Below are 19,687 nucleotides of genomic sequence, written 5' to 3' on the forward strand. Positions count from 1 at the left end.
TTTTAAAAATCTTTTGCTTTCTTACTATGACCTGAGCTAACCTTTTCTGAGTTGATTGAACTCTATCAGCCCAGCAGAAATCCTTTCCCTTCTGCCCCCACTGGTTTAGCTTCTTGGTGAATTATTGACTTTCCCTGCCTCATAAAGGAGTGCAGCAAGTACAGAGCTGGAAGCGTGTCCAGCAGTGGAGCCATGGATGGAGACAGGAAGGTTTGTTTTAGGGAAGAAGCAGGATCCCTTTTCCTTTCAACAACACTCTTCTGGCAGGTGCACTTACCCTAGAGCACTGCCTCTTCAGCAGCTTGGAAGGGTGGTGACCCTTGGTGACGCCTTGGTGACGCCTTGCTCGGGTGTAGAGATCAGCTTCAGAGGTATTCACATCTCCACGAGGGGGAAATAGGTGAGGATGAGGCCTTGTTGAAAGGCAAGTTTGTTGCAGTTCCCAGAGTTTCCCATCACTCACTAATGAGATTACAACCCGTGTGCCCCAGAAGGTGAGAATGGAGGCGGAGAAGGGAAGAGCAGTATTCTGGTGCACTACGTCCTCCAACAGGCCTGGTTTGGGTCTCCCTGGCTCGGGCTGTCTTCACACAGTGCCTCAGTCACCTCCTCCTGTCAAGCTCCTCCATTCAGAGCTACCATCTTGATTCTGTGGTTTTGTTCTTTTATCGCTTCATTTTCTTCTCCCCCAGGGCTTTGAAATGACCGATTTCCCTTGTTAACACTCGCCCCTGAGTGCAAATGCATCCACTTCACTGTTGTCTTTTTCTGGTGATCTTCCACAGTACTCTTTGCCCACTGTCTGTGAGTTTCTTTTCTCTTCTCTAGGAAGATACTGAGAGATTCTAAGATAATCTAATGCTTCTTACTCATAAGGAAAGCTTCTCCATACTTTGTGTAAGGCTTTGGGAATGTAAGGGGAGAGAATAAGGATATTTATCAGCTGAGCGTGGCAAAGAGATGAGAGGAGTATTGATTGTATGAAGAATGAGCAATAGAATTACCCCAGGATGTATCTCTCTGGTGCTTAATCCTCTGGCTGCTGTCCCTGGGCTTTTTGGGCATCCAGAGGATGGTGGAAAGAGCCAGTTGTTTGTCCCTCACTGTTTTGAGATCTTAAGACGCCTAGAAATGCAGAAAGAGATCTGCCATGGAAATAAAAGGTGCTTTCCATGAGGCTTATACACAGAGACAGACGTTTCCTTCAGAGATACTCAGTTTAGGACTTGGCTAGGTTTTGGAGTTTTTTGTGCTCCTGTTTGTGTTCATAGTTGTGTCACCTTGGAAAATTCACTGATTGTGTGTGAATTTTGGCAATCCCTACATAAAATCCTCTCTATGTTTGCGACAACCTTCTGTGAATCCTTTTAATTGTGGGGAGAGCATCAGGTATAAACTTACAGATGAACATCCCTACTATTTTCATTCATAGAAGCTGGGAGCAAATCCCTAGCAGATGTCCCTTGTGTGTTATATAATGGAGATAGGGTAAGCATTTTATGGAACCTTAAGATAGTTGACCTCAACCTTCACATAAACAGCACAGGGAAATGTATGAGGATTTTCTATTTTTTAGCTTTTCTTTGGTTGCTTTGGTGGGGTGTTGCCCAGCCTTGTGTACTCCATCCCACCATGTAAAAAAAGATGCTTTTTCAGTTTCTGAAGTCTGCTCATCGCTGGCTGTTTGCTGGCTGAGGGGGATCAAGGTGAAGGTGACCAAAGGAAAGTTGCAAATTGCTTTTGATATAATCTATAAAATAAGAAATCCCAAGATGATCTAGGAGGATGTGGGTATTTGATTCATGTCGGGAAACCAAAGCTGAAGCCACATGCTTCACTTTCTGAGGATGCAACTAATTCTCTTCTTCCTTTCCATGGCAGATTTTAGAGTGCTTAATGGAGGAGATAAGATTTTGATAGATGAGACAGCAATCAGCTGAGGCACATAGGGGAGAGCTGGGAATGGGGACCAGGACTATCCAGCTTTGCACTGCTGATGGCTTCAGCTCTTTGGCCACACTGGCTGTCTTCAATTCTTCCCCAGGGGAGCTGGATATGGATGTTGCAAGCATTTGCTGCAATCTCTTGACACCAGCCTTTGTCTGTAGGATTCACCTTTCTTTAACCCCACTGCAGCCAGAGAGTAGAAGAAAGGCTTTTCCACTTTGTCCCTCTAGAAAAGACAAAGTTGCTTGTGTTTTTTCTTTTTTTTTTTTTTTTTTTTTTTTTTTGTCAGCATCTGTAGAGAAAGTGGGGGTGAAAAAATGGTATTTCCATATTTGTATATTTATCATAAGATGTCAGAGAACTTTGGACCAACTAAGCTATTTTAAGCTTGTCAGAACTTTTTTTGTGAAAATACTGGGAAGTGGGGATGTTGGATGCTTGAGAAATGTTTGTTGTCACCATCTTTAACTCAAGGTTGTTGAAAGGTAAGTTTTCTACTAATATTGCTCTTGAGATCAGAGGCCAAGCAGAATTTGAATTAAGGAAAAGAGAGACAGAGAAGAAATACTGAGCTATGTCTGGATGTAAACAATTAATGCACTAAGGAGACTTTATATCCTAACAGGCAAAAGTAGGGCCCTGGTTTAGAAAAGTACTTCAGAATGTGGAGTGAGCCCTACAAAGCCCATTGACTTATTGACTGAAAGGGATTTCCACTCCTACCCACACCTGAGTAGGCTTGAGAATAAGAGGAGGGGGACTTTTTTTATTATTACTTTATGATTTTTTTCCCCACAGAGCCAAGGTGAACTGTGGGAGTATTAAATACTGCAAAATTACAAACACAGAAGCATTCTTCCAAATTACTAGGAAACCTCTTCCCCCAGCATGCTCTGTTTGCACTTGGGAACAGTAAGTCAGATACTTAGCTGGGCAGACCAAATCATATACAGAGCTTGTGAAAATAATTATCTCTACAATTCCAGCTTTTGTTTCACAGTCCTTAAATATGCACTGAATTTTCGCACTAAAAATTCTGAGCCAGAACATGATTTTGCTGGGAAAATTGCATATAAAACCTAATTAAAAGCATCAAGCCACACTTTTCTTTTAAAAGTACATCTACTACCATCATGCCTCTGAATGTAACAAAGCTCAACAAGTCTCTAGCAGCCAAGGAAACACATAATTTAAAGGCTATTTCGGCATTTGATTAAGCACACAGTGATAACTACAAGCCCGTGCCCTGCAGGCATGACAAGAGGCAATTATGTTCTGAGGTCAAAAGCGAGGGGGAGAAAAAGCACAAGATTTTGATGACTTACTTTATTTTCCAGCTCCTGAAATTAGCAGAGACAAAGGAGTTCTAAATCGCCCAGATAAAATCCTGTCATTATCTGTTGCCTTTTCACCCTCTGCTCTCACTTTGCCCCGCAGAAGCTCTGGAGGATTATTTTCCACCAAATGGCCGCACTTAAAAAACTCGAGTTGGCACACATTTAAACGTTAAATAATTTGAAAAACACTCTTTTAAAGTTCTGTACTTAGATGGCTGTCTGCACACAGGATCCTGGAAAAAGACACCTGTTTGTCAAAGTAGTGAGCAGCCATCAGCTCCTCTTGACTTCAAGCCAACAATTAGGTCACTTATTTAGGAGATTAAATAAGGAGCTCAGTGGAGACTGTAAAGATAGGGAGCTGCTCAAAGGAGAGGGAAGTGTATTAATGAATTAATACAATCGTGCTGTGTATTTCACAGATGGGCTTCGATGTATCTTGTTTCACAGCAAAAAGCAAAATATCTTTGCTCCTTACAGGAAAACCAGTAAAAATTATTAAGTAAGATTATCATATATTGACACAACAACAAAAAACGTGTTTACAAGGAGATAAACAGCCAGACTCTAATCTTCCTTCGGAGTATTTATTGTAGATACTGAAGTAGAAAAAAAAGCCATGCAGAGCAAATGATTTGGTGGTCAATGGCAGAATGGAAAACATGTGCCTATTGCTTTAGGAGAAAGCATGATAGGAGATCATGCTGTATTACAGTATTCAGCTGCTTCTAGTTTTTCCAGGGTGTTTAATTTTTTATGTTTTTTATGCAGAAAATAAATGTAAATGTTGACTCCATGATACCACAGGGAGGTGTCTGTAAGTGAAAGTTGTCGTTCTTAGAGCAAGCAGTCAAGTGATTATGTGAAAGGCAAAAAGTTAAATTCCAGGAAGTTTAAAGCTGAATCTAGAAATGTTTGCATCTGTGCAGAGATCCTTTACTAGAGAATAAAACATGAGCTGTTATTTTGGCAAGGGGTGTTCAGCTTTGGTTTGGAGTGTTCAGGGGGCATCCTTGGAATTGATATGCATCCAATTTTAGTAGATCAATGTTGTAAAGTTGCATGTACAGGAGACACACTTATGATACTAGAAATGTGTTCTCATTTGAAGTAGAGAAATATCTTTAATGATTTTATAACTTGCTGTTAGTAATTCTTAATGTCTTATTTCCAGCAAAACGCAAGAGTTAAGGTTAGTTGCATTTGTACAGTATTGCTATTTGACAAATAAACCACATTTGTATGGGTGAATTCTCAGACGTTTAATTTTTTTGTGATTTTAAACAGGGTTTTCCTCAGCCTTCACGTGTTTAATGTCTTTCTTTGATATAGAATAGTTACTGAAAAAAACCCAAAACATAGGAATTAAGAGCAAAAATACACTTTTTGAATTGTGTGGCTCAGATGTTTTGTATTCTGTAGTGGGAACTGTAAAAAATAAAGTAGTATTACTGACTCTCTTTGCCCTTTGTATAGCCTATGTTAACCTTCCAGAGAAAAAGATCGAAATTGCCAAAGAACTGGGCAAAACCATAGCTCCAAACAGCTAATATTGCCCGTAAACCTCATTTTGTCATTTTTTTGGCAGTTAACAGGAGTCATCTAAGCACATGGCAGGAGGAGGGAGAGCCCTTGGCCTCAGCATTCTGCCAAAAGCTGCTAGAAACCTTCTGCCTCCCATGTCACCAATATGCTCAGGTTTAGCACAGAACAGGCTTGAGAGGAGAACTCGCCACAGCTCTTTTCCAAAATGAGAATCCTGGCATCAGAAGTTTTTTGGTCAGCACTGGCCTTCTGCTATAGAGTCCAGTGTTTGACAGAGCAGAGCCTGCTGCACGCATCTGTGGACAGATCCCTGTGAGCAAACTTAATACCTCTTGAAGTTGTTTTTAGGGCAGGCTAAAATTGCTGAGCTCTGCTGACTCTGCCTTTCTGCCTGGCTTATCTCTTCTATCAAATGTTGTCTCTATCATTGTCCTATCCTTCCTCCACTCACCTCTACTTGACTAGTGATATCAAGCCAAGGGTAAGAATGCGGCAGTGCACCTTAGAGGTTCACGCTTGTCCTCCTCATTTTCCTCCTCTTGTAGCAGGAGAATCTGGTGGCAGTGAGAATTTATTGCGTTACACAAATGTATGGTGCAATATGAGCCCAGGGCAAAACCATTTCTCCGATCTCAGGGAAGGAGGACATCTCAAGTGATCGAAACCCTAAAGCTGTGCTAATTGTGCGAGCTATTATTCAAGAATAAGCATGTGTCTTAGGAGTTTGCAATTAGTCCACAACTCTGGCACACCAGGGAGGGTCTGATATCGAAGTAATCCCTGCAGATTTACAGAAATTGGAATCTGAGAATCTGTCCAGTGATACATAAATGAGACAACTGACAATAATGGAAGGTTTCATGGAAGTTAATGTGTTGGATTGCTGCCTGACACACAGGGCGGCCTTGATATAGTCAAATGGTATTCTGAGAAACATCAATATAATCTTATTTTCCATAAGCAAACTTAGTGTGCATGTACCATGGGGAAGTTTTATGGAACAAACCAGCAGAACATTGGATGGGATTTTTGGTTTAGGGGGAGAGTATTTTAGTGTTTTTATAATGGGGCCAGGAGGAAAAGGGAGTTGTTGAAAAATGCCTGGTATCAGATGGGCCATGGATCTACTGGAGTCTTACACTTCTCACCATCACATAGAGACAGGCTTGGATTGTATGTTGAGTTTTCTGGTTGGAAGTGTACAAATGTAGCTGGGAGGGCACATAATCTGGAAACCTTTATGGTATGGGCACATCATCCCTATATCTGGAAACCTTTATGGTTCCTTTCATTCTTGTGGAATAAAGGAGAAATGGAGTTGGCTTTTATTTCAGCTTGTGACTGGTGTGCTAGGCTGGGAAACAAGTATTTTGTTCCTAGCATCACCATGGATTTCCCATGAGATCATCTGAAAGCTGCAAAACCCTTCTGTAGCTGAGTTGAGAAAGACAATGTGTAGTTACTTCATATGGGTATTTGGGGATTAATAGATTCACATTCATCAAGCTGTTTAAGATCTTTGGATCAAAGAGGCTGTAAAGATGGGAAATACAATTGCTTGTTGTCAAGTGGCATTGTTTACTAATACGTTAGGGCTTTGTTTTCAAGGCATCTCAAAGTGTGTTTCTTTTTTTTTTTTTTTTTTTCTTTTGCAAACTGTAGCCTGGATTTCTTTTAAAACAGGTAAGATTTCTGAGAGCTCTTTAATTTCATAAGTATTTGCTAGGTATTTGACCATATAGGCAGATCCAATGCAAAGCTAAGACTGAACTTCAATCATCTGGTGTCCCCTAAATTGGACTTTCCATGGAAAGTATCACTACAGGGCCCAGACTTTGGGATGGTTGCCAGAACCTGCAGACCATCCCCAGGCATATGCTGCAGGCTACAGCAAAAGCCATTAGGATGACTTTTTCTAAGGTCTAAGAAAAAGACCAGGAACAATACAGATGTTATTACATCTGCTGTAGGACAGGTGCAATCTTGCTGAGCAGGTAGGTTCCTAGTTCTTGGATTACTTGTTGTCATAAAATGTTCTTTGCTTGTTCAAGTACAACGCAGGACTGTAATTTTACATATGAAAGCCGAATAGTTTTTCACCTGGTAAGTTGAAATAATAATGATGCCATAGTTGCTATTTGCCTGTTTCAATAAGGGATTTCTAAAGCCCTATATAAAAGGAATCTATAGCTTGTTTCTGAAATGAGAAAATCAAGTCACTGAGTGGAGAAGTGATTTCTCTGGGCAGCCAGCAAGCCAGCGACCAGACCTGGTACCGAAACTATCTCAGTACAGCATATGAGTAAAGCCTGCTGCTGAACGTGATTCCGCTTTTAATTTTAGCCTCGGTGTGGAAAGCCACTGCTGACTGTGTTTCTGTGTTAATCCTTGCAGCTTTCAGCCGTGCCCCAGTGCCCATGGCTGTGGTCCGAAGGGAGCTGTCCTGTGAGAGTTACCCCATTGAGCTGCGCTGCCCAGGAACAGATGTTATCATGATCGAAAGTGCCAACTATGGCAGGACTGATGATAAAATCTGTGACTCTGATCCTGCTCAGATGGAGAATATCCGCTGTTATCTGCCAGATGCCTATAAGATTATGACTCAAAGGTATAGTACTTAGTATTCTTTGTTTGCTGATTGTCGATTTTTTAATCCGGAGTGTACACACCAGTTTGTGTGCGTGTTTGTGTGAGAAAATGCAGGTGCTTAGTCGGGGTGTATGTGCACAGAATTACAGCTATCATTGCTAAACTGTGGGTTTAACTGAGTTGGTTTAGCATCACGCAATATAAATAACATTTCCTGTAAGTACTGCTCATCAGTCATTTTATTCTCTCTGTGTCCCAGTTTTCCCTCTGAAATACCTCAATATAAAGGCTCTTAATGAATGTAGAAGTGAAATCTTTCTCAAAATACATATTCACTAGTTCTCGTGCAGTGTTCAAACAGAAGGCCAGTAATCTCCTTGAAACAATCAATATTTTGTGTTCAGAATAACATTTACAGTTTTCAAAACGCAAAGAGGCATCTGCATTCCTTCCTGTGTTGCCAGGCTTAGTTTTAGGGAAGATCTGAATTTCTAGTCAAGCATTGGTATTCTCATTGGTGAATTGCTAAATTTCTCAATAATAACTGTAGCTGTTAAGTGTGGCTGCTGCATTTGGAAATGGTAACTGAGATACAGTCAGACATGTAGACAGACTCCTGTCTTGCTTGCAGAGCCAGGGCCTAACAGTTTATTCCAATATAGAGGTATCTTGGTTATGAAAAGCCTTTAAAATGTTGCTGAATTTTTAAGGATATTTTCTGGCACAAATGGTGGTGTGGGAAGGATTCATAAGTCACAGCTCTTGACATGTAATTGAATTCAGTAATACATTCCTAATGCATGAAAAATTATTTAGTGCATTTGACTGTTAATTAGTAATAGAGATTAGTATTTCAAGATATTAATAATGGCACTGGCATAGGCTAAGTGTTGCTAATTGATGTCATGACAACATGTGTTTGGGTCCTAACAGTGACCTCATGGCTTAAAGCAGTGCAGAGTTTTAATGGAGCATCTTGCTGTTATTTGCTGTGAAACGCTTTGCACTAAAATGGACTGGTGTGAGCAACATGAGATGCAACTGTGTTTCACATGCTAACTGCTATTTTTGACTTTAGAAACTGCTCCATGTTGAGTATTTAGGTCTCAAAATGTTGAGAAGTCTCATGACAAATGTCCTTGCTGCTGCACATGGCTCCTCTAAGACCATTCTTTAAGTTGGACCTCCTTGGGTAGCTGGTTGAATTCTTGTTTATAGAGTTGTGTCAGCTACATTTTCGAGAGAAGTGGGGAAGGATAGCAAAGTGCCATCAGCCAGTCCCTTGGATTCCATGTGGTTTTAGTGGAATTACTGTAATTCTTCTGTTCAGGTTGTTAGTGGCTTCAAGCAGAAACCCTTAATCCTCTACATATTGGCAGAATAAAGCCATGTCATCCCCTTTGTGGCCCATTACAGAGTACAGAGTATTAATATTTTTATGTATCTAAATTTATTAGTGTCCTCTAGGCTGCAGCTCCTGAGCCAAATGCAGAGCTCTGCAACCTTCTGATCAGTCTCTACTTACAGAAAGTCTGCAATAAACATTGGCCCTTGGGTCAGGGAGGGCACACAATTGTCTTCTGTGCCCGTGGCACTGCAATGAAAAATTCTGGTGATTACTCACCTCCAGGTATCATCAGGCTCAAATGGCTTAGCAGAGAGTGACTCATCTCTGTGGCAAAATATCTCTGTTCTTCCATTTGGGCAGCAGAAAATGGTGCTGAAGAGGATGGACACTGAAGGGGGGAGAAGATGTGCAGTCCTATTATTGGGTACTATTGAGTTTCTTGAAAATAAATATAAGCCTGATGTTAAAAGACATGTAAAAAATGAGAAAATATTCGACTTTGCGTTTTTGTCAGTCTAGTTTTTAAGTTTCCATTAATTCAGAGAGTTGAAACAATTTAAAAATAAAGCTATTAAATATGAAAAAGCTATTATATGAAAAGCTATTAAAATGAAATATGTTCTTAAGATGCAAACCAGCTCTGAGTACACTTTACAGCTGAGCCTCTGAAAAAAAATAGTTTAAAAGGAAAATTGTGACAGCCTAGTATTTGTGGCACTAAGTATGGAATTTTCTTCTGAAAACCTCTACCTTCAAAATTAAACAATCAAGCAGTATTTGGGTGGGTTTCCAGATGAATGCAGGCTGTAACACAGTGAGCTTGTCTTTGCTAATGCAGCAGGGTGGGGGAGCAGCTGCTGGGAACTGAAGATTGTCGTGAGTGAAACCTGCATGGTAATTTAAAGTGTCTGTGTAAGGAAAGAAAAGTGGTATGTGCAGTGTGTGCTTATTGTGCATTGATGAATTATTGCATTCATAAATACATAGTCCCCTTGTAGGCTCTATAAGAAGTTGTCTCACTACTGGCAAATTTAAATCAGCAACACTGTACGGCCAACTCAAGACTCATTCTGGTGTGGCTGTAGGGAGGGAGAGAGGGAAAGATGGGAAGGAAAGTGTGTGTGAGACAGAGGTGGTGCTAGTGTGTGAGCTGGGGCTGTGAGTGAGCAGATTTATGGTAGATGTTAGTGATTGCTCCCCCAGCCCACCCCCACTGAAGAAAACCTGGAAAAAAAAAAAACAACAAAATCCCAACAGCCTGAGCTAACATGTTCCTTTCTTCTGTATGCTTATATAAATTAATTTTTGCAGATGACTACATGAGGTTATTTTGAAAGGGAAAGGCATAAATCTTATGGTGTGTTTGTGGAGCCCCCTAAGCAGAGGGAATACAAGGAGTTCTTGCTGCAAGTATTGCCCTAAAACTCTCTACAATCTTGGGAATATTGCTTGAAGTAAAGGACATTTAAACAGCTTGTACGGAGCTATTTTATAGGACATTAAATCTCTGAGGCCTGTTTTAGGTTTTTATTTTTTATTTTTTTTTTTAATTTTGCCAGCTCCTCCTTCAAAAATCCCAGCAGCTGTTGTCCGTAACAGCTCAGAAAGTGTGCTTTATGAACTGAAGTTTTTCAGATGTGATGAGAAAAAAATGTCTTTTGTAGCATGTTTGCTTTGGAGAAGCATCTTTGCAAAGCCTGTAACAATTAATTAAATTTTAACCATGCCCATTGTAAATTGTGTGCACTGTACCATGGGAGACTTTGCTATGGCCTCCCTTGATTGACTGTGCCACAAAATTAACATATCATCCATTCCAACAGCCAGAGTTCTCTGTGAGCAACAGGGAAAAGTGGCCTTCAATTCCTGTAAGAGTTGCCTTTGTTTTTATAGTGTTAAGACAGTTTAGTATATTAAAAACACCTTAAAGGAAAAAGGGAAAAAAATAGCTTTTGGTGTGCTCTCTTGAATTTCCTGTTGATGCTTCCCACCAAGGAAGCATCCTGGGTTGAAAGCAAGGGACGAAAGAAGAGGGGATCAGGTTTTTGCATGTATGTTCACAGAACTTTGTGCTGTCAGTACCACCTTTGCATTTAACTTTGAAGTTTGGAACATTTTTTTCCATAGACTTTAACCTCAAATGTTGAAAAGGGCGGGGGGGGGGGGAGGAGGAAAGTCCAAGTAGGAACAGTAGGAAGTATCTGACATGTAGGTACACATACTCAGAGCACTTTGATTTTTTGCCCTAAAGGCAAGAAGAGCAAGGCTTTCCTTTTGCTTTTTGGATCCTTTTCTACCCCAACCATTGTCTGCTACTCTTAATCTGGAGGAGGGAAAGGAGGGATGGAATAATGAGGCTAAATGGCAAAACCAGAAGGCAGAGCAGAAGAGATGGGAGAAATGTTCACAGGTCTCAGCAATTTTTATGAAGATCAAAGCAAGATTCTTTCTGCCCTAGAAGATGTGGAAGGCTCTTGCTGGGGAACTCTCATCTCTCTCAACAACCAGAGAGCTCAGTTTGCAAAGTAGGCAGCGTTTGCCTTTTGCCACAGCGGAGCCATGCAGAGCTCTTGTATGCTGCTCTTACCACTTCTGGCTTGGAGATGAGGGCTGCTGAAAGCTGCTCAGCTATCTCCTCACTTTTCCCCTGAAGGGAGGCACAGCTGGGAGGTACTAAATGTCCTGCTGGGCCTTCAGTAACTTAGCTGAGCTAATTTCCTTTAGGTTTGAGTCTGATCTGCATGGCTTGTCCCTGTGGTTTCAGTGTTAACATCACTGATGAAGATTGCAGGTCAAGACTTAAAGGAAAAAAAAAATAGAAAAACTGCAAGACTGCAGGAATGTACGACTGTGGTCAGCTGCTCTTAGATTTCCCTTTAGTTTCATCAGAGGGCCTAATCTGTTTATGTGAGAAGGGGCACTCACAATTCTACTCTTGGTAGTTGGAGGGATGGTAGCAGGCACTTTTGCACAGCATAGGGGAGAATAAATAAATTGAATGAAGCAGCTTGCAAAGATTTTTCATCTCCTGAAGGGCTATTTTGCTAATGTTTTTGGTTGATGACCTGAAAAATGCAAGAGTCTGAAATGAGTGCCATTATTATTGTAATATTATTGCATCTCATGACGTGCTGTTATTGATGTTATCATCTCCTGTGATTTTTCAAGACACTTCTCAAATGTCAGTGGTCTTCACTTGCATTGGGAAACAAAGAGGCAGGATTACCTGTATTTTACAGATAGTTCATTCATTCATGTTGGTCATTCATAAAATGGCGGCTGGTTTTGAACAGACTAGTTTTGGGATGTTCTTCTAGAGTAATGTATATTAAGTAGCTTGTTGCAGTGCATGTGGGAAGATGCAGAGGACAGGAGAGCTGCAGACCTGGAGGCTCTGTACTGACAGGGCCATCAGCAGGACTCAAGGGGGTGGCTTCAGCTGAACTGTAGCACATTTGTGTCAGGCTCTAAAAAATTAATGGTGTATTTCTTAGAAAACAGCCCCCTGCTTAGATGCTGTCATCACCTCTGACTCAGATACTGAATGCCCTATTTGGTAGGAACCCCCCACCACCCTCCTCTGCCTCCTGAGCACATTTTGCTAAGACTGCCATGATACTACTCATTTTTCTATATTTGTTACCATACAGATGGCATGAGAAATACATTTCTGAAGGACTGAGATGCTGCAATGGGAAGCTAGGCTTTCTGGGAAGCCTAAGTCTGGCGCTTTGAGATCTCCACGTGAAAAGCATCAATATGGAAAAATACTAATGTTTCAGTTAAACAGTTTTTGTAACCAGTAGAAATCAGTGGAGAATAGTGAAACTCATGTTCCTGGATTCTGATTTTAAAGGTTAGAAAACAAGACTCACCACTTGGTTAAACTATCTATTTTCTTACCATGTGGAAAGATTTTAAAATTAAGGGAATTCTGTTAATCTCACCTGAACCTTGACCCTGGGACAAGGGTCCATGCTATATTACTAAGACAGGGAAAAAATTAAAAATTACCAAACAACAACAGTAAGTCCTAGTGGGGTTTTATGCACTGGGCTGTTGAATCACTCTAAAACAGGTTGCTACTTCCCAGCCTACACAGTCCTAATTTATCCTACCTCTTCCTCTCCTGAAAATGATGTTGGAGTAAATTCTTAAAGTGACAGCCCCTTGGAACTGCCCTGGTACCCTAGGAAATCAGGGTTTGCCAACTCAACCCTCTCAGATAATTGCAGCTGCCATGGTAACAGATGAAGAGGAGGCAGTAGCTTTTGAAGGTAATTAGTTTCCAAACTGTGGAAGGCTCTGTAGATCAAAAATAGTGCTTTAGGCCTCCCTGGGTACCAATTGGTAGCTGTGGCCAGCTATAAAACACCACACTTACAATAAATAAATAATTAGATGGCAGTGTTGTGCTGTGGCTATCGGGTTTTGGTTGCTGTTAGCATGTGACTCCAGCGCATTGCCATTTGGGAAAATCCAGACTTGAGCTAAGAAAGCAATATGCAACAAGCAGCTCCTGTGGCCAAAGGGAAAGGTCTCCTTGATGTGGGCATGCTGGAGGAATTAATCTTTGCTGTTCTCTAAGTTTCAGTTTTTCCAGCTATTTCATTTTGTTTCTTTCCAGTTCCCCCCCAACCCTGGCCTTAACTGACAAAGGGAAGACACAGGTTAATCTCTTGGGTAAATCATATCTTGAAGTGGCCTCAGAATCTCTGAATACATGATGTGCTGAAAACCATGCAGGAAAAATCCAGGTTTATTACTGCATCCATTACTTAACTAGTGTGGAAGTGGCCACCTTGAGCCTGTAAGAGGGAAGGAACCAGCCAGCCCTTGGCAGCCTTTCACATGTAGCTTTTTGCTAGTGGGAGAAGACCTACGTGAAACATACTCCTGTCATCTGTTTTTCTTCTGAGTGTTTGAGGCTTGTTGAGAGCAGCAGCTCAATTGTTAATGTGGGAGGAAGGGTTGAGGAAGAATGGATGTGTTGCTGGCAGCAGAGTCCTGGATCCACAAGAAGGGTGCTTAGGGAAGACGCAGCTTTAGGCTCTTGGGTGCTGTTCTCTCCTTTGGCTGAAACAGGTTTTGTACCATGTAAGCATTATCCAAAGTGCCCAAAGAGCAAAGTTTAAAGCCAGGCATCTGCATGCTTCCCATGGTACCTCCTGCCCATAAGCTAAGTAGCTGAAGTGATAAACATCAAAGATGCTTTTGCTTAGTCTTCTTGCATCTTCCACCCACCTGAATGTGGCAGTCATGTGAGGCTGTCGCAGGAATTGGCCATTAGATGCTTGGTCTTCTTGTCACAAGGCTTGAATCTATGCAAAGCATTGCAAGATAGTCTATAAAGTTTGTTCCGGCTAAGTGGACTTACACTATCTTAAGATAACAAAGCGAAAGTTTCTTTTGATTAGAAAGATATATGCACACTTCTTCTCTAGTTGATTTTCTGGTTAGGAATAATGTCTGAGGGGTGTGACGTAAGATGGCTTTGAACTAATGCGTCTATATCACTTTCTTTTGCTTCTTTCTTTCTTCATGTACAAAAGAGCTCAGTTAGTCTGTGCCTGAGGTCGAAATTGGGTTTATACACAGGGGATTGTCTATTCTCTAGGACATTTCAAAGCTTTCATTCAGCACACTTTTGACTGCATCGTTTGTGGAATCTTTGGAGCTTGAGCTCCATATTCTGTTCTAAGACGTGTAAAACCAGCACTGGCTTATACCACACCCTCTGCATGTGTGCCTGGGATTTCTGTGCCTCTCTGCAGGGCTGGAAGCATTCCCTGCAGACCTCCCTCACCTTTGCATGCTTGCAATTTGGCATCCACAGTGTGGCTGTGCATTTTGTGTGGTCACTCTGCTGATACCAAATGCAAACAGGCAAAAGATGTCCATTAGACACAAACCATTTGCTTGCCAGCATCAAAAATAGGACTGACGCAGGCAATGTTCCTGGATGGTCAGTTCAATGTGGTCCTTAAATTTAGGTGTGAGTTTTGTTAGAGGGATAAACTGAAGTTTATTTCAACCTCTTTGGGAAAAAGAGGGAAGGAATGACAGTTACTGGAAGCGGTGACCCCAGAATAGGTTTTGCTGCCCATTGTAATTCAGGAGAAGGATTTTATGTATCAGTAAGTGGAGTGAATAAGAAATGCCAGGCCACATTTGTGATGTAAAGAAAGGGCAGGATATGGAATTTGATTAGAGCCATCTTCTATGCATTATGTATAAGATCATACATTGGTGTCAGTTATATTGAGTAGAAGGCTTAATTCAGCTTGAGTCCTGCTGACATCGTAAACTGGGAGACAGGGAGTGGTTTATGGGCAGTAGTGGAGTCTCCACACTGACTTATGGCCTCAGCGTTCAGTCTGTTACCAAGAGTTGCAGTTGGTAGCAGGCAGTATATTACATGCTTTTACCCAGAGTAGGGCTGGTGACAAGGAAGGGAAAAACTTTATCACAGAGACACTCTGAGAAATGGAAGACTGAGTTATGGGCAAGACAACAATAGAGAACAATAAAACTAATGCAAGAGAAGGAGGGAGGATTTTGAGCTGGCCAGAAGGAAAGATGCCAGAATGGGAATAGAGTTTTCCCACGCAGTCACTGGTTTGCCCCTGTGCCTGCTGTCCTGCCTCCTTCAGGCAGGATGTGGCATCCCATAGCAGGCAGGGACTATTTCTGCCACTCCCATGCCATTTTTTTGTTCTTGATCCCTCATATTTAGAGATGGCCTTTCACCCCAGTGCCCAAGATTTTTGGTATCCTTTTTAGATTTTCAGCCATAATTGTAATTGTGTATTTTTACTGTCTGTATAAATGGTCAAATCCTTTCTGAGTCTCGTTATGTCCCTGGTCATGGTGACTTATAGGATCTCTAAGTCCAGCAGGATAATAGCTTCCTGTGTCAAAAATTCGTGTTAGGACTTAATTTCTTTGCCATTCTTCCTCATTGTGGAGACAGAGGCATCCAAGCTACCTTTGCCATTTCTGTTCCTTAGCTTGTATCCATTTGTCATATGGCTTCTAACCTTTCTGTTCTCCAAGGGAGAACATGATGATCTTTCAAATATTTCTTCTTGTGGGAGTTGGTATGGATTTTTGTTACAAGTGTGTGAAGGTTCTTGTTGTTCTCCCTGAATACCCTTCATTTTTAAGCAAACCCAAAAGGACAGAAGAGGGAGAAAAACATATGTGATAAATTTGAGAGTTTGATGTCATTTCTCTCTGTAAAGCCTGCTTCTGCTCTTCCTTTTCCCAAGTGGCTTTGAATTACACAGAATATCCCTTTTGACTCTGGTATTACACCCACACAAATACAATTGCATCCTCCCCCAAAAGGCTTGCTCTGCTCCTAATAAATTTTTAGTTCTCTTGGTTGCTTGGAACAGATTGTTCCACTTAAATGATTACAGTGGTGCCAGCTAGTACTGATGAAAAAGGAAAGTCTAGTCCTTGATACTAGCAAATGTGTGGAGTAAAATATCAGTGTCCATTAGGTTGGAGGGAGCAAGGTTAGTTCTGGAAAGAGGATAGTACTTGTTACAGGCATCCAGGGTCTTAGTCACACATAGTGGAGCACTATAACCTTGTCACAGATGTTGGTGGACTGGAAGTGTGCTCAAATTGGTGTCCCAAGTGATTTTCCCATGGGTCATGGGAAATTTCACATACAAATGCAGATGAGTCATTGTCATCATTGGTATTTCGGGGAGCAAAGAAGACGTCTTAAAAAAAACTGCCAGGGTCAGAAGTGCACCTCGACACCCTTTTTAATTGTTGGCAAGGTTGCTCACAGCTGAAGACAGGCTTCTAATATCCAAGACACCTTAAAAAAACCCTGAATCCCTTAATGATACATACACGCAAAGAATATAGGTCACCTTCAATGCAGTGGATTAGTCGGCGCTCTGGAAAATCAATTTTGAATTTTGTTTGATTAGCTGCACTTGTAGCTAGATGGAGTTAAAGCCAGGCACCAAACAATGCAGGGTAGTGTCTATCATGGTGGGCTGCAGTCCAGAGAACACTTTGGTGCCTGTGTAGCTGTGCATGTGGCAAGAACTGTCTGAAGTCAGCATGGAGGTAGAAGCCTTACGGGAAATCTCTGCACAGAGAGAGAGGTCTCTTTTTCTCCTCATTTTTGTGGCCTAGATGGCATCCAGGTAGTAAAAGCACCCAGTGGTTCACCTCACCAAATCACTGGAAGTCAAGGGCAACTCACCCACCACCTACTTTGCTGCAAACTACATGGATTGGTGAGCCAAGCATCGTAATCACTACTTCCTCCGTGTCTATTGACTGAGGCGGGGAAGCCTTCTATGCCCAGAAGTGTCTGAAGGCATACTGAAGTTGTAAACACTTAAAATCCAAAAGTACTCTATACAATAAAGGGAGAGAAAGAGGATGGAGATTTTGTTGTATAATGCTTAAAAGGCACTTTGTTGCATCAGCTAACAGATTCACAGCTGACACAGTGTGCCCCAAAGATGTTTTTTATCAGGAAGCTTTGGTTTGGTGTAGAAACCTTCTATACATAAAGTATCCTTCAGAATGACCCATGTATTTGTGCTTGTACTGACAATAGATGAAATAAATTCCTTTATTCCTTTCTCCATAGCTTAAATTTTAAAGGTTTAAAAGGACCCATTGCAGCCAGGAGCCTGACTCCCACTGAACTGGCACAACTCCTGAGGTCTCAATGTCCAGAAATTTCTTTTCAAAATGGAAGTTCACTCTTAAATGGCTCTAGTGCCTTTTAATATTTTGCTCATGATCTAATTTGGATCTTAAGTATACCAATTTAGAAACAGCCTGCCTAACATCAAGCTATGAGTTTCTAAACTCATATGGTTTAATAAGATTAACTTGCTGCAGTTCTGATACAGTCTTCAGTGAAAGCTTATTCAAATTAAGAATCAGTCAGAGGGGAAGTAGCCTCAAGCATAAAGTAGGAGTGTGGTGGTGCCAAAAATCAGGGTTCCGAGAGGCTTTGTTGTCTCAGACTTCGCTGAGAGCAGAAATCTTTACTGCCAAATTAATGCACTAAGAGGGGAGGGGGAAAAAAGCATAATTAAGAGATTAAAACCCAATATTCCCTTTTTCAGCTGTCATCTTTGGAGATGTACACAAATATGCACACACAGAACTGGATACATAGTTCAAATTTTTTTTTTTTTTTGAGACTCCAGAATGTGTATTAAAATATGTGGGAACTCTTATATGTCTGCTTGAATTATGGAGAATAATTCACAAAATACAGCAGGGCCACTAGAATTAATGAATAAATGAGTTTGAAGAGTATACCTGCCAAATCTGTGTTTTGGGGCTCTTCTGCATAAAATAATTAATTCATGTATTTTAATCATGTTAGTTTTTTCCAGTATTTGTTTGCATTTCAGCAGCAGAGTATCTCCACCATGAATTTACTTTCCTCAGTGTTGGTATGGGAAGTCCTGATTGTGTAACCTCTTTTAACCCAAGGTTACATATTAATCCCCTTCCTCCCAGGGGGACACCCTCAAGTATGGCAAATACTGTGTGATTTCCAAATGTGCACCATATTGATAACATGTATATGGAATAGGGGCCCTTCTGGTTCTGATTTGAATTCTGAGCATGTTGAGCATTTTTAATTCTTCCATGAAGAGGAAAACTCTCAGCGGAGTTTCCATGCATAATTTCATTCCACTGTTTCAGCAGGAATAATGCAGCTGTGAAAGAGGAATGTGAAATCAAGAGCATACCACTTTTTGAAAATCACAAATTTTATTAGGGGCCTTACAGGAAGGAGGAAATCTGTAGGACAGATTGGTCACAGTCCAGTGTTGCTCAGCAAGAAGAGAAACAAAGCTGCAGTGCCTGTGGTGCTAATTTAAAGTTGTGTTTAGCATTGGCTACAGGAATGGCTGAAGGGCTTTAGCTGTGAGTATGAGGCCCTGAAGTAAACACTGGGTAATTTTGAAATCCCTGTGCTGTGAAAGGAGCCATCATCAGTCGTTGGTGGTCCATGGGAGGGCTTAACTAGAGCAAAATCGTACAAAAATATGTTGACCACATAGGAAAATAAAAAAAATTGAGATACTGACATTTACAGGGGTATGTCTTTTGTAAAGGTTATGAAAACATGCCTGTCCTGTCTTCTGTGTTACTTAAAAATACACTGAAAATAAAGGTGGTGGCCTGCTGGAGTTGGTTGCCGTATGGCACAGCTTTGTTGTCTTTATCTGGGTAAAGCTATTGCAGTAATGGTTAATTTGCAAAAGAAAGAGTAGCCGGAAGGTTTTCTTTCTGGAGAAGTGTACAAAGTCTAGTTTGGTTACATGAAGTATTTCTCTATGCTTCCTTCCCTCTCCCAGATGGCTATTGGCAAAATAGACAGGACACAGTATGCTGTTTTAAGTATATGCATTTCTTTAATGTGCAACATTTGGCATGTTTGTATATACATCTAGAGTGACTGCATATATGTAGAGGAGGATGTGCATATGAGAAAGTACAACAACATGTGCACAGAAAAATAGCAAACGACAGACTTTTTTAAAGAGAAAACAGCACAATTCTTGCCTTGCACTTGCACAAAGAACAGAGCTGATTTACTATCAAGAAGGAAGCAGAAGCAACACACAGTCTCTTCAGAGCTGATACCAGGAGCAACATCCACAAGACCCCAAAGGTATTGCAGCAGACCAGCAAATCCAAATTGTATTATGATGTAGATGTTAGTCATTTCGGTTTCTTCAAAAATGCAAAGAAAGCAAGAAAGTTGTGCTGCCCTGGAAATCTGTTAAGCCCATGCTTCTATGTCACATATAATGCTAAAAAATTGCAGTCTTAATGTCCCACACATGTGTCATGGCTTCCAGCTTAGCACCTCCAAACTTTTATGACTGCTGATCAATGAACTCGCACT

General features: G+C 41.1%; 1 protein-coding gene across 2 annotated transcripts in view; it reads left to right on the forward strand.

Annotated features, from left to right (window-relative positions):
- ADGRL3 (adhesion G protein-coupled receptor L3) overlaps positions 1-19,687 on the forward strand; it is a 479,733-nt gene that overhangs the window by 220,039 nt on the left and 240,007 nt on the right. For both annotated transcript variants that reach the window (XM_053940149.1, XM_053940150.1), the window contains exon 4: positions 7,224-7,437. In XM_053940149.1, coding sequence (XP_053796124.1) covers positions 7,224-7,437 — 214 coding nt within the window. The remainder of the gene's footprint in view (positions 1-7,223; positions 7,438-19,687) is intronic.

This window comes from Vidua chalybeata, chromosome 4 (assembly GCF_026979565.1).
Source record: "Vidua chalybeata isolate OUT-0048 chromosome 4, bVidCha1 merged haplotype, whole genome shotgun sequence".
Lineage (NCBI taxonomy): Eukaryota > Metazoa > Chordata > Aves > Passeriformes > Viduidae > Vidua > Vidua chalybeata.